This window comes from Oculina patagonica, chromosome 8 (assembly GCF_052425735.1).
Source record: "Oculina patagonica isolate OP01 chromosome 8, crgOcupat, whole genome shotgun sequence".
In the NCBI taxonomy this organism is placed as follows: domain Eukaryota; kingdom Metazoa; phylum Cnidaria; class Anthozoa; order Scleractinia; family Oculinidae; genus Oculina; species Oculina patagonica.
In genome coordinates, this window is record NC_135765.1 from 14,936,498 (window position 1) to 14,951,310 (window position 14,813).

The window sequence follows — 14,813 nt, forward strand, 5'->3', positions numbered from 1 at the left end:
ACGTCACGCCACGTGACAATGACATCAAGATGTCAAAACAGCCGCCATCTTGGATTTCAAAAATTTTCAAAAATGCCAGAAATCCACCCAAAATTAATGCAATTTACACAAAATCTGTAAAAAATGTACTTAAAAACCGTGAAAAGGTAAAAAAAATTCCATAAAGTTAATTTTCGTTAATAGAAACACGAAAATTACAACTTTGGAAAAACATGCCTTTCAAAATGTCGTTGCCTTGGTGATGTCAAGCTCCCGACACATTATCCAGCCCTTTGAAATTATTGCCAGATTAATTCTAGAAAAACTCAGAAAGTTTAGCAGCGTTTGGTTGAATCTTGAAAAAGTTATAGGCATTCAAAGTTAGCGCGGGCCTCAAAAGTCCCCCCCCCCCCCACCCCTGAATAGGGTTAATACGGACTTCTCGATAGTAAAGACACCATTTGTGGTTACTGCGATATCCGTATTAACGGCTTTGCTAAATAAAGCTGATTGCAAAAGTCAGAAGCGATGCTTTCGGAGGTGGTTTCTAGCTGTCTGAATTCTGTTGTTTTAAGCTTATAAAACTCTTGACCCTATTCAGACCGGGCGAAGTTGGCTTTTGAGGCCCGCCCCAGCTTTGAAGATTTGTAGCTTTAAAAGTATGAAAGCTATAACTACCAAACTTGGCATCTTTTCCTAAACTTCTTCTGGTAACAGGTTGACGGTAGTGTCACCTGATCACCAACTTTGACGTTTCCATGGCAAGCGGTTTCGACAGTTATGCTACACAAAATTTGCATTTTAAGGATTTTAATCAATATTATTTTAATGTCTTCTGACGGCGTGTGTATTTTTACACTCAATTTGGAAAGAGTATATCAAATAAGACTATATAAGGTTCATTGAATACTTTAATTATAAGATGCTTAAAACCAAAGTGGAAGGGCAAAAATTGTACCCAGACCATTTCTCTTGTAATTTCATTATTGCCCCATATGTTTCGATCTTGAAGCGCTCTTTTGTAAGCGACGTACGTTTTACAGTCCACGAACTTTGATTTTTAGGTTGTTTTATGAAATAAATTAAATTAAGAATTCAAAATGGCGGATTCAAGATGGCGGATCCAATATGGCGGCTATTTCAATATTCAAGACGTCATAGTGACGTCATTGTTGTTGCTTATGGCAACAAAAGTTTTATCAGAAAAGAAATCTTATTATACACGTTGCGCTTAATAGCTTGCTGTTATTGAAATATATTAATAAAATGCCATTTCAGCAAATATATGTGACGTCATCATAACGTCATTTTACGTCACATTGACACCAAAATATCTATATATCTATCCATACTTTCATCGAGTGCCATGATACTAAACAATTCTTTCATAAAATTTTACAACACTTTAATTAAGATAACGGCACATCTTTTACGCAAAGTAATGAAGAACTTCTCTTTGGTAAATCCCTAAATTTTGGTCAACTGCAACGACACCCTCTACATAAGAAATTAAATTACTGAATGCTATTGGCTAAGTATTACCTTAACATTCAGAAACTTAATCAAAAAGAGCCTGAGGTATATGAATTAAAAAGGAAGCTTAACTTTAAACACCGCGTCGAGAAACTTGAATAAAAATTTAGTCTAGTTAAAAGTGTTTGTTAGTTAGGCTTTATCAGTTAGTCGATGTATTTTATGTCTTTTTTTTTTCATTTTGTAAGTGTAGTTTTTCTTTTTCTGTAACATGAGTCATATTTTTAACCTTCTGTAACTTTAGTGATATTAAATTAAGGCCGGTTTTTAAAAAAGAGTCTATAGTTACCAGAATTATTGTCTTCATCATCCTTTGTATATTTGGTGACCATAGGTTTACCATGGGGGTGGGTAGATTTCTTCGGAGGCCCCATCCGGTCGAAAAGGGTCCAAAAAAGCCCGGTCTGAATGTGGTTCTGGCATGAAAGTTGTAACGATCAAGTATGGCGGATCTCAGTTCACAGAATTACAAAATAATATGCTATTTATAATTTCTTTGTTCCTTTGGAATTCTAACAGTTTTATTACTTTTGCAGAATTTTCGCGGCAACTACAAAGAGGTTGCTTTCTAAACAGCAGTTTCAAAAACGTACTGTACCAGAAAGCCGCCTTTGGCTGACAGGACTTGTTCAAATGTCAAATGTCAAGAAACCTAATTTTAGAGATGACAACGTTCAGTTTCCTTAATAATGCGAGAAATCCAGACGGTTTTAGCCCACGACGTCCTCATGAATGTATTTGATCAAAGTAATTGACGTGAAAAATCAAGGAGACATTCCAGATAAAAACTAAACAAACAAAACCTTGACTTTCTAAGTTCGTGGAAATGTTTTTCTTGGATGTGCGCAAGAAGAACACTTTGTTTTATTTAGCCGAGTGATACTAAGTAGTTCTGCCCAACGATATTAAACAAACCAGAAGTTCATCGCAGCAACAGTTAAAACACCTCTTCATGGAAAGACAGTGGGTAGAATAAAGATCAAAAGTAGCTCATCGCTTCTTTGATTTTGATTATTGTTATTCGCAGTTATTGTAGACGTTTTGACGAAGAAATCAACAATTGCATATTAAATGTCATGCGTGTTAAATAATTGTGGCATTATTGATTACGGATTATGCATGTCCTTAATTTTTGAAGTACTATAAATCTTTCGATTGTATACAAATGTAACATAATTTTAGCTTAAATCTTAGTACTCTTATATATTTTAATCTTTTTAACTTCCATTTTAGGTACACTGTAAGGCTTTTAGCGACTTTTTACTTTTTACTTTTTACTAGGGCCTCTATTGATAACAGTTTTTATTGTAAAAGCTGATGGAGTAACCCTATTTAAATAAAGGCTTTCTTCTTCTTCTTTTTATGTAGAATTTAATTTATCTTGGATCGAAGGACGGTGTCTGCTAAATAGCAAGGTCTTTTGTGCGGCTCATGACTATGCGAAAAAAATTGAGCAAAGGCTATTGGAATTCAGAAAACAAATTGGGGGTAACCACGCATTTTTTCAGAGATAACTGAAGCTTGAATCTGAAACAAAAGTGCTGACTCTGCATTTCTTAAAAAAAGCGAAAAACATATCTTTTTCACAGATTTCCTTAGGATTAAGATTCACGTACACAAAAGGAACACTTTTCGTAAAACTCTTTAAAATACATCACAGATAGTAACAAAAAAGTATAAATGAAGATGAATTTTTCAATGATGACGCGAGCATGGGACAAAAAGATATTCTGAGTCCCCGACGGTAATCGCACCCGTGGCCTCCCAGATACCGGTTGGGCGCTCTAACCAACTGAGCTTCGAGACTCGTGGTGAGCTGGGCCATTTACTAGGTTGATATGTGACACGCGTCCTGCATACTGCCAAGATCAGTAAAGTCGAAATCATCAAGTGTGTAGTAAATAATAAAGATGGTAAATTTCAATCTCGATGATAAATAATGAAGATAATGTACACTTAAAAAAAACTATTGTTTGTATGATTTTTATTCCAAAATCATCGCAACGGCGTCATTATCGTCCCTGACAGCTCTCCTCTGGGATGTCAAAATACGGCCTAAATAACTTTTATACACAACCAAAATTGAGCCATGTATTGAATAGGCTTACCACTTTCATTTTATAAAATAAAAAGTAAGGGTCACTACGCGTTTTTAAAAGTTATACGAGTTGTTTTCAGGTTAGCTACGGTTGTTTTCAGGTTATCCCCTCCCTAGTAAGTAAAATATTTGAGCTGACGCAATCATTTTACGCCCGCACTTTGCCATCTCTAGTTAACAGTTTGGGGCTTAATTTTTGAGCGCTTAACTATAAGTTTTTAATTGCAAGCCATTTCTAACGGTAAGTGGTTTCTAATATGTTGTAGTTTCAGTGTTATTGGTTTAATATATGTTCGTAAATGAAGATTTGGCCGCAATAGAAAATTTTCCTTGCATTTTAGTCGCGCACTTGGTTGCGTAGATAAATGCGTCATTTTGAGCGAGAAAACTTCCCTAGCGCGCGCTTCCAGTGTGATCATTGCGTTGCTGATGGACAGATTATTTGCGCAATAGCAAAAGGAGGCCTTTAAAGCCCAGCCAAACTCACGCAACATTATAACATATCCCAACATTGTTGGGTCATGTTGAGGGATGTTGTGAAGCAGCTGGCCAAACGCACGCAACATTTCAATGCAACATATCGCAAAAAACTGTCCATTTTCAAACTTGTTCCAACATTATCCAACATGTTGCAACATGTTGCAACAGGGTGGCCAAACGATTGCAACATGCTGGGTGCAACAATGTTGGGATATGTTGCGTTAAATTGTGGCGTGCGTTTAGCCGGGCCTTAATACCCCTGATGTTATAGAACAGGTTATCAATATAAATTTACTATTCAGTCTAGTGATAAAAATAAGGTGGATTGGCCTGGAAATCGATATTAGACAGATGTTTCATGCATCGTGACGCATATTTTGTGGCAAGTGATACACCGTGAATCACGCAGCCTTTAAATTTGTTAGCGAAATAGCAATTTAAATCTGATTCTTTTTATGTTTTACGGACAACGTATTAAAGTTTGATAACTGTTGTCTGGATAAATATCAGGCTCATAAAAAGTTAACAAACAAAATAGAAAAGGGCAAAAAATTCTTGCTTAATATAATTTTAAAAGATGAAGAAAAGGCCGGGAAAAAATATTTCGAATGTAGAGAAACATTTTGATCTGTTCGGCTTGTTCATTGGAAATAATTCCGCGCAAACCTTGAACAAAAGCAAATACTTGTCTTCGTTAAGTAATTATGTAATTATTTAATTACATTATTTTGTGATAATACAAGTTATTACGTATTAATCTTCCCCCCGTATAAATGTATAACTTGCTTTCATCTCATTATTTTAGTTGGTGCATCGATTTCGTCTGGAATACCACGACAGCCCAGTGACGGCGGAGCATTTTTCCAAGTGGGGGCGCTGATCAGTGACGTGAAGTGGGGGGCTTGTCTTCTCTTAGTAAGTCTTTATTTTGTCGGAAATTCTTGGGGGGGGGGCTAAAGCCCCCCCAGCTCCCCCGGCTCAGCCGTCCATGGAACCCTTTGCTTAGATTCGGGGCCTTTCGAAAAAGATACGCAAGCCGGGAAGTTCGGGCCAATTTTCCACCCTCCCCCCTCACGGCTATAATGCTTTCTCACCCAGTCGCTCATTGACTAGTCCACAATCCTTTTCCACATCTCATCCACGCCGGACAATGAGCGGCATAATTGATGAGTGAGAATGGTATACTATTTAGAAGACAACTGACCGACGCGGCTTGTTCTACTCTTTAGCTTCTACACCGTGCTGACGAGACCCAGCCAGGTGGAAGCAGCTGTCCGCGATTGCATTTTGGCTTTCAGTTTGTGCTCTGTCATGTCGTTGTCGTTTCAAATGTTCTACGTAGTATTAGCCTTGCTTACTTTATTTTTGTTTGTAGTAAGAAAAAAAAATTCAGTAGATAAATCTAGCAACCTTTGTGGCATTTCAGGTGTAAAAATATGGGATCGCCTAATAAAAGGGTTCCCAAGTCTCCACTGAAACAGTGGGTAACGTAGTAGGAAAAGGGTGTGTGGATTGGAAGTGTGGTAGGCATAAAATTAAATAAAAACAAAATAAAAATGATGTTAAATTGTTAGATAAAGCACCATGCTGAGGGACCAACAAACTGCAATGAAGCCACGTCAACCACGAGGTGGTGCAACGAAAAAAGGCTAAAAACTAAATAAAAATAAAAATGTGTGTATTAAGGGATTAGTACAGGTTAGGCTGTGCACGACCTTGAGGGAAGAACCAAACTGCAATGCAATTAAATCACCACAAAGTCGTGAAAACACTAAAAATAAATGAAAAAAAAAATTTAACAAAGTTTAAAAATTAATATATGGAAAAGCAGTTAGTAAGAAAAGAAAAAGCAGAAGAGAAACAATAAAAGGGGGGAGGGGTTGCTGGAAAAGGAATAGGAATTAGTATTAATTTTGTAAGTTGTTAGAAGTTAGTTGCGTAAGAAAAGGAGAGGGACAGATAATTCACAATCCCAATTAAAAATCGTTGCAATATCAATTTGGCTTATGATGTACTGCATGGAAAATTTTTAAAAAGATCCAAAAATGCGCGGCTAATAATATTCTGTATGGTAAAATTTCATGAAAAATATCGAAATGCAGTTGTGCAATCCTCTCGGGATTTTACGTAGAATAGGTTCTCGTTTGAGTGGAAGGGGAGGGGAGGGGGGGGGGTTGAAGGTGGGGTTTGGAAAACCGATAAGTGTCTTTAAGAGAATATTCTCCCAATTAAAAGGCATAAAGAGGACACACATCGTAAAGTTTAAATAAATTGTTTAACTAATGTTTTGAATAGTAATAATGTTGAAACATTTTACTGAAAAAAATGTCTTAAAAAATTAATTCCTTCTCTTTTTACAACTGAACAGTGTAAATGGTTTGCAAAATAACTTGGATTTGCGATAAAACAACTGGAAAAGCAGAAACAATTGGATTAACAGAACTTATTGGCTAGTGGTACTTCTAAATTGTCCATCAAGGAATAGCCAAGCAGAATGATAAATGTCAAAATAAAACCAAGTGTTAGCCTTAGAGTCCAGATTGTTCAAAATGAAGTTGTCTTGTTTTTGTCTTTTATCTGCTTTTTGCGGTGTGGCCCAATGTTGAGACGTAAAAATCCACTCTGTGATTATTTCTGGTGGGCAACCATTCCCCAGAAAGAATACCATCAGTTTAAAAGTGTCCGTGTCTCCAATTGTTTTTTTCCAGAATAGGCGCTCAATGTCTTGTGGCCAAGTGGTTGATGGACACAAAAACATTTTTCTGCTTAATTTTGCGAATTACCCAATGGTGACACATAGCGTTATAGAACACAAGTGGCATTTGGTCGTTTAGCTTTTTTCGTTAGATCATGCTGCACAATATTCCTCTTTCTCTTCGTGAATTGCATTGAGATCTGTTTCTTTCATTTTTGACCGACGTCCAAGTTTCCTCCAATTAATGCAGTGGAATTTCCTTCGCCCATCCTTCGAAGTCTTCATCCTCAGGCGTACCTTTTTTAACCGAAAATAAAAGAAATGGCATGTTCGTAAGTTAAGTAATTTGAGCTGACTTTTAGCTTTCAGTGTTTAAGAGGTCTGTGACAAGTAGTAAATCGTGCATTACCATATACTACTTATACTACATATACTCTTAGACATTTTTATCTGTTGTCTTTTAACTCGCGTATTCACTAGTTAAAAATACAACAGCTTCGATACCTTGATGGTGCTCTGAATGATGATGTCACTGCTGCCCTTACCGTCAAAGAATGTGGATCCTTAGTATGGATTCGTTTTATCAGAAACATTCCTTCATGGTTTTCAGGCTGAAATTTGAGACGTCCTGTCCTGTGCTGGAACAAGAGGGTGATTCTTCCCTTCGCTTCACAGAATTACCTAAGTTTGAAGATAAAAAGTGGTGCGATTTATCTAAAGAATATACATATTGGGATATAGTGTTTGTCGTATGCCATGGATCAAGATGTTAGTAACTTTTTCAGATGGCGCAAAATTTGTTTTTCTGATTCGAGGTTTTCTGTTTTTGTTGTCACAGCAATATCGATGTGTTTAAAAAAGGCTGCTCAAACACTGATTGAAAAAATTAGGAGGCCGGTATCTGACTGTATCCAAACACCACAGATTAAGCAGAACAAGATAAGCAGAACAGGAAAGCAAGGCAATCACAGTGTTTGTTTTAATCTAATTATATAATAGCTCCTAAGGTCGAACTTGTTGCCGATGTTCTAATGGTCAAAGAGTGCGATCCTATATTTGGGTTACCTTCAAGGTGGAGCCGGCGCGAACATGAAGGTAATGGCCTTTTTCGCTTTGCATGTGAATGCTAATCTTCCCCAGAAGAATCTGAGAAAGAAATGTCGGTAGAGCCATATTTATTCACAGAAACCCGGCTGAGCGATTAAAAGGGTTCGATTAAGTTTGAAGACAAAATGAGCTTAAGCATGTAAGCTAACATTTTACACTGCCACTCAAAAGACGTGAACACTTATGAGCACTTGTTCCTTCACGAACTGTTTTTGGGAAAGGAAGGCGAGAGATCTGATCAAATTCTGTAACATGATTGCCTTTCCAACCCACCTCATGACAAAACCTTTCTATGAAGGCTTTAACGGAAAAAGATCATTATTTTTAAGATAGTTTGCTGCTGCGGGCAAACATGTCATCGATGCTCTGACTGGCAAAGAAGGTGACCTCTTTTGTATTCTACTTATTTGCAAAGATAAATTCAACAGATCAAATTCGTATTTGCGGTATCGGGCTGAAACAGGCTTGCAATGGAGGCTTATGCGGGGGAATATCATTAAAAAGAGCTTCATGTTATTTGCATCTGAGAAGATTCCCCGCATTAGCCTCCATTCCAAGCTAGTTTAAGTCCAATACCGAGAACACGAACATGGTCTATTGGAATATTACCTTTAGGGTTCTCAGGCATCATACTGATGTCCTTAGAAGTTTTAGCACCTGAAGGTAACTTTTTCCTCTTTAGCTTAAGGATGCCAGAAGTACCTAATAGGGAATAGTTAGCAATATTATTGACAGTGCTTGTATTAGAAGTCGGCCAACGCCAAAGCTTCGGCGGTTGCTGCCTCGACCCCAGGCATCATTCGGCCGGACTGACACTGGAAGCATCAATCCCACAACACCAAGTGAATCGTGCACGACCAAGGAATTGGAAGCCTGGGACGTGGTTTCGGCGGCTGCGAGTGACGTTTTTTCACCGATTGTCCTCATTGTGCTTGGGTGGTGAATGGGCCTTTTGCAACTACAAACGGTCACATGGAACAAAATCCGCCATGCTGAATGTCAGAACGGCCTCTAAAACGAAGCAACTTCAACCAGACAAGCTTGAAATTCCTTTGGTTTGGATGCTCCAGTGCATTGCTTCGGATTTTGTACCATGTGGCCACTAGTTGCAAAAGGCCTATTGTAAGGTATCAAGCAGGTTTATGTTTACAAACCCACTGAAATGTGTGGTTTAGGAGTAATTTTTTAGTATTAACAATTGAATGTTGGAGGCATGAAAGCGAGACGATCATATGCAGCTCACCGCCACAAATTTTGTGCTCAAACAGACACCAGGTTGTCAAATAGTTTTGTAACTAGTCCGATAAGAGCAATGTCCCTGTAGCAGTTGCACTATTTTTGTTAACTTTCGTCGTGCTGATTGAGTTGCTCAGTTAACTTCACTTCGCCCGGACCAACTGCCCCTGGTTCCTCCAACATGAATATTAACCTGCCAATTTTTGAAGCTTTGAGATAAAAGCACACTTTACGAAACAGAAAACACGTAATTAGAAGTGTAGTTACAGTTGTACCAATAAGTTGCAAACTTTTTTCTGTTTTCTATTTCGTTTTGTTGATTTTTCACATAGGTCACATTACTTTCATTAACAAGAAACTGAACACGAATACATGTACCTTGTGAGAGATGAACTTTGTTAGTCATGGTCACTGACCAGAACAAAATGTTTCTGCTAAGCCTCTACAATCGACCAAATGGTGACGCAAGGCGTTATTTAACACACGGAAGGTTGCTTCTCTGCCATTAGCTTCTTTCCATTTTAACAACATTTTATATGCCTTTTCACAGCATTCCTCATTCTCTTTATGAATTGCAGTAAGATTTCCCTTCCCAATTTTCAGCCGACGCCCAAGCTTCTCCCACTTATCAGGAATTTCCTGCGCCAATCCTTCTAAGACTTCATCGTCAGGTACACCTTCTTTAACCACAACTTAAAAACAGAAAAAGAACAGCATGCTCTTAATTACTGAGTTAACAAGATTTATAACTTTTGAGCTTTTGTTATTAGTATTGTTAATTGGATCGAGTGGTGTAAAATTCAGAGAGTAATCGTGCAGGTAATTTTGACAATTAATCTTATCGATAACAGAAGTCAAATTATTTTTTAGTGAAAATGTCAGCAATTTATTTAATCAGTTTTACAAAACACTACAAACACAGCAAGAAAGATCCTACTTCGATGCACGTAATTGACAATGGAATGAATAACTTCAAATTAGATGCCTGTAATTGGACACCCACGTGTTCGAGAGTTTTGTTATAAGTACAGTTAAGGTCGCGCAGGACCCTTGCTCATTAATAAATTCATTAGCCAAATTTCTTGACGGAGTGCTATCTTGTAAAGCTTTAATTCGCTACATTTTGAACATCGATTTCTCTAAAATTTTTCAAGAATATTAAGGGATGATGGAATTACATCATGATTGTCCTTTTACTGAGAGATGACCGTTTACTGTAATGTTACAGGTTCTTAAAAGTTTAACTGCAGTCAATGCGATTTTGTGTCCAAGTTTTCAGCTACTACAGCGCACCGAGTTAAATGATTATATAACCTAGTGATGAATCATAACCTCTTTTGTGTTATGACAAGAACGAAATTTTCAATTTCAAAAACGGCTAGAAGTGCTAAAACGTGCTATCTTCATTTTGAGAACGAAATTTCAAAATTCGCTCTTGTCATAACACAATAGGGTGCGCCAAGTTCATGTTCCTCGCGAATCAACTCCTGAAATTCTATATCGGCGAAGAAAACTTGGACACAAAATTGCAGGATTTTCTGCTTCCGAAGACCTTCCGAGTCAATGTTTACAACCGACGTGTGCTATATTCGCAGCAGTGAATCTAATTATGATAATTCGCTTTGTTTCAGCGCACGATACGCAAAGCTGAGAACAATACCGTGTAATTACTTGTACAAAGAACTTTAAGAAAAACATTGTCATGAATATTTCGTTTGTTGTCGGCTTCAGTCGTCGCAGTTCGTGCCTACTCTTTAAATAAAAACATACATAATGATCTCAAGGGTCCTGCGCGACCTTAAGCAATACTTCTAAAAACAGGTAATATTTAACCAAACAGAAATCACGCTTTTCACCAGTTATCAGCAAAGTGTCACATGCTTCGGGAAATTGTAAGGATATTGAAAGTTTCATGATAAAAGCAAAAATTTGAAACAAAGAATGAAAATCGAAATTTTAGGAATAATTTTATTACTACTTGGTGGGTGACACACTCGTTAACCGGTTTTGACTGTATCCTAGCATCACGTGACGTTTCTTGGGCGAATAACGGATTTGCAATCAAACTGAAATATTACCTTCGGTGTGCTCTGACGTCATACTGATTTCTTTAGCAGTTTTGCCGTTTGAAGGTACCTTTCTCTTTCGTTTTACAGGTGAAGGCTGATCTTCAGCAGAAGAAGCTGAAAAGGATAAGAAGAATTATTAAGCAGTGCTTTCATTAGAAGCTGGCTAATCTGATTGTGTGGTTAAACAGCCAAAACTTATATTTGTGTCGTAGGAAACTTAAAAATAATGGTACATTTTTATCAGCAATTGCTATTTTAGAGCACTGAAACTGTTTAAAAGCATGTTTGGCTGCGGATGGCTCGGATGGAAATGGATTGCAACTTGAAAACGTTAGCCAACGTTTTTAAGTTGTTTCCGGGCGCCTTCAAAAAAAGATATTGATAGCCAAAGTTTGATTTATATCCCCAAATAAAGGTTATATCTTCAGTTAAATGTTCAAAGGGTAAAGTTGGGTAAAGTTGCCTACGACTTATTTCAACACAGTTTAGACCAAAAATCTGCGAAATCCCCGTGACTTAGTCCCACACGCAATGCTTTAGTTCAACACGCAGTGTTATCCCAAGTCACTAGTGTAAGGATTTAAAATCCTGCATTAATATTAAGGCCCCGTCCACACTTACATGTATCCGGAGAAATTTGAAAACGCCGTATAAAATTATTTTCCGTCTACACTAGTCCGGATAAATATGAAAATGCATCTATTTTGGTCAGATACAGATAAAATGCGTTTTCAAATACCCACTTTGAAGAGCGTTTTCGGAAAGGTCCGTTTTCGAATTTTTTTCTGTGCACACTAAGAGGCAAAGTCGGCACTTTCAAATTAATCCACGTTAAGGAACGTTTTCGAAAAATTCAGTTTTCGGTGGACAGTTTATCCGGATTAGTATGGATGGTTGCCCTATCTGGAGGAAAAAAAGATGCGTTAACAAATTTATCCAGATTTATAGTGTGGACGGGTCTAAGTTTGCCAACAGATTCAATGGGTTCCCTCGACACTTAAAATCTTGGACTATTGAAAAACTGCCCCAAAACTAGTTTTTACGAAAGTTCAACAGCTTGGCACTTACATAAAGTTATTCAAACATTCAATTTAAGGTCTTTTTGTGCCATCAAGTACGTCTTGGCACAGCAAGTAGTCAATGATTCCAATACTATCAAGAATGCGAAGTAGATCACTCCGCATGCGTTTGAAGGAAACCACTAAATAGCTTTTTTGGTGGAGACGATATATAAAATTTTCTTGTGTGTATTTATTCTCTAAACAAAAAGCTATCAGAACCAAACAATGCCCATTGAAAACAGTTGCACCTTGTTCCAAAAGAATCGAAACGAAATGGCAAACTGACTTAATATGATTCTCTGCCGAGTTCTCAGCATTGTAACCCTAACTCATTTGGCAGCATGTTGCTTTCATTGTGCAAAATGACAAGTGCCAACGAGCCTTGATTTTGTTTATAAGCAGTGTTTGTCACAACCAAACACAGGGCAGAGAAGGTTGCACTTAGATCGAACACTAAGTATGTTGTCTTTCTTCAAATTTTCAACATATTTTTTCCTTTTGACAGCTTGTGGGTGATAACAAAACCTCCACAGGGAAGGCTGCAAGGTACAACAACAACACGGTCTACAATCCCAAACAATGAAAGATCCCATTTATTCACAAGTTGCATAATTTGATGATTTAGCTGGTAGATAGATACTACTCTAAATGAACATGTATCTGATCTTTACTTTGGATTCGCATTTTCAGAAACAGTACCTGCGAGGTGCTTACGCTTGAATTTGGGATGACTTGTGTTGGAATGTGATGATGATTTTCCCCTCCGTTTAACAGAATTACCTAAGATAGAAAAGAAAAACCAGCTCTGATCGAAGAAAGCACAAATGACATGAGATACAGCTTATCTAAAGCTTAAAAGCTGACTAAGCATGAGTAAATCGCGGAAAGGCAATCCCAAACAATGAAAGATCCAATGTATTCACGGGTTACATAATTTGATGATTTAGCTGATAGATAGATGCTACTCTGAATGAGCATGTATCTGCTCTTTTACTTTGGATTCGTATTTTCAGAAACATTACCTGCAAGATGCTTACGCTTGAATTTGGGATGACTTGTGATGGAATGTGATGATGATTTTCCCCTCCGCTTAACAAAATTACCTAAGATAGAAAGGAAAAACCAGCTGTGATCGAAGAAAGCACAAATGACATGAGATACAGCTTATCTGAAGCTTAAAAGCTGACTAAGCATGAGTAAATCGCGGAAAGGCAATCCCAAACAATGAAAGATCCAATGTATTCACGGGTTACATAATTTGATGATTTAGCTGATAGATAGATGCTACTCTGAATGAGCATGTATCTGCTCTTTTACTTTGGATTCGTATTTTCAGAAACATTACCTGCAAGATGCTTACGCTTGAATTTGGGATGTCTTGTGATGGAATGTGATGATGATTTTCCCCTCCGCTTAACAAAATTACCTAAGATAGAAAGGAAAAACCAGCTGTGATCGAAGAAAGCACAAATGACATGAGATTCAGGTTTAAACCCGACTAAGCAATGAGTAAATCGCGGAAAGGCAATCCCAAACAATGAAAGATCCAATGTATTCACGGGTTACATAATTTGATGATTTAGCTGATAGATAGATGCTACTCTAAATGAGCATGTATCTGCTCTTTACTTTGGATCCGCATTTTCAAGAAACATTACCTGCAAGATGCTTACGCTTGAATTTGGGATGACTAGTGTTGGAATGTGATGATGATTTTCCCCTCCGCTTATCATAATTACCTAAGATAGAAAAGAAAAACCAGCTGTGATCGAAGAAAGCACAAATGACATGAGATACAGGTTGATCGAGGTTGAAACCCGACTAAGCAATGAGTAAATTGCGGAAAGGCCGCCAAAAAAAGCGTTTGACCCTCGTATTTTTATTCCAGTTACTATTACTATTATATACTACATGTAAGTACAAGGTTCAATGTTTTTACGATTTATTCCAAATGAAAATTTAGAATTTTACTTATATTTGTTTATCTTGTTTTCCATATACCACTGTGTAAGATGTCAGTTTTGGCTTTTACAGATGGTGCAAAATTTGAGTTTCTCTGATTTGAGATTTTCTGTTTTCAGTCGTTGTCATAGCAACATCGATTTTGCTAAAAAAAAAACCTTCATACCAAGACCCACAACTCCTGTAAAGCTTACATCATTCCGATTACAAAAAGGCTGAACAAGTTAGGTAAAAACTGTATCCAAACATCTTAATTTCACCAATTTGTCAACCTTGGCCCCCAGAACAGTACAGTCAAGCAAAGCAAGGAAATTGCTGTTGTGATCAAACTTGTTGCTGATGCTCTGATGTTTTTTTTGGACCCTGGATGTTACAAAAATATTTCAATGGAATGTTACCTTCAAGGTGTTTAGACATCACTTTGATGTGTTTGAAAGGTTTGGTGCTTGAGCCTGAAGGTAATGGCTTTTTTCGCTTTACAGGTAAACACTGACTCTCATCAGAAGGACCTAACAAAAAATGGAAAGCAATGTCAAATCTTGTTCTGTTCTGGCTAAATCTTATAAAAAAACCAACAGAATTTATTCAGCGAA

The 14,813-nt window shown here is 37.3% G+C and overlaps 1 protein-coding gene across 1 annotated transcript in view; it reads right to left on the reverse strand.

Annotated features, from left to right (window-relative positions):
- Positions 1-6,346: 6,346 nt before the first annotated feature.
- Positions 6,347-14,813, reverse strand: part of LOC144664511 (uncharacterized) — a 64,929-nt gene continuing 56,462 nt past the window's right edge. The window contains exons 19-29 of the mRNA XM_078525676.1: positions 14,619-14,729; positions 13,917-13,997; positions 13,604-13,684; positions 13,281-13,361; positions 12,958-13,038; positions 11,207-11,311; positions 9,507-9,820; positions 8,502-8,594; positions 7,851-7,931; positions 7,331-7,466; positions 6,347-7,082 (exon numbers count right to left, since the gene is read on the reverse strand). Of these exons, the coding sequence (XP_078381802.1) occupies positions 9,537-9,820; positions 11,207-11,311; positions 12,958-13,038; positions 13,281-13,361; positions 13,604-13,684; positions 13,917-13,997; positions 14,619-14,729 (824 nt within the window). The 3' untranslated portion in view covers positions 6,347-7,082; positions 7,331-7,466; positions 7,851-7,931; positions 8,502-8,594; positions 9,507-9,536. The remainder of the gene's footprint in view (positions 7,083-7,330; positions 7,467-7,850; positions 7,932-8,501; positions 8,595-9,506; positions 9,821-11,206; positions 11,312-12,957; positions 13,039-13,280; positions 13,362-13,603; positions 13,685-13,916; positions 13,998-14,618; positions 14,730-14,813) is intronic.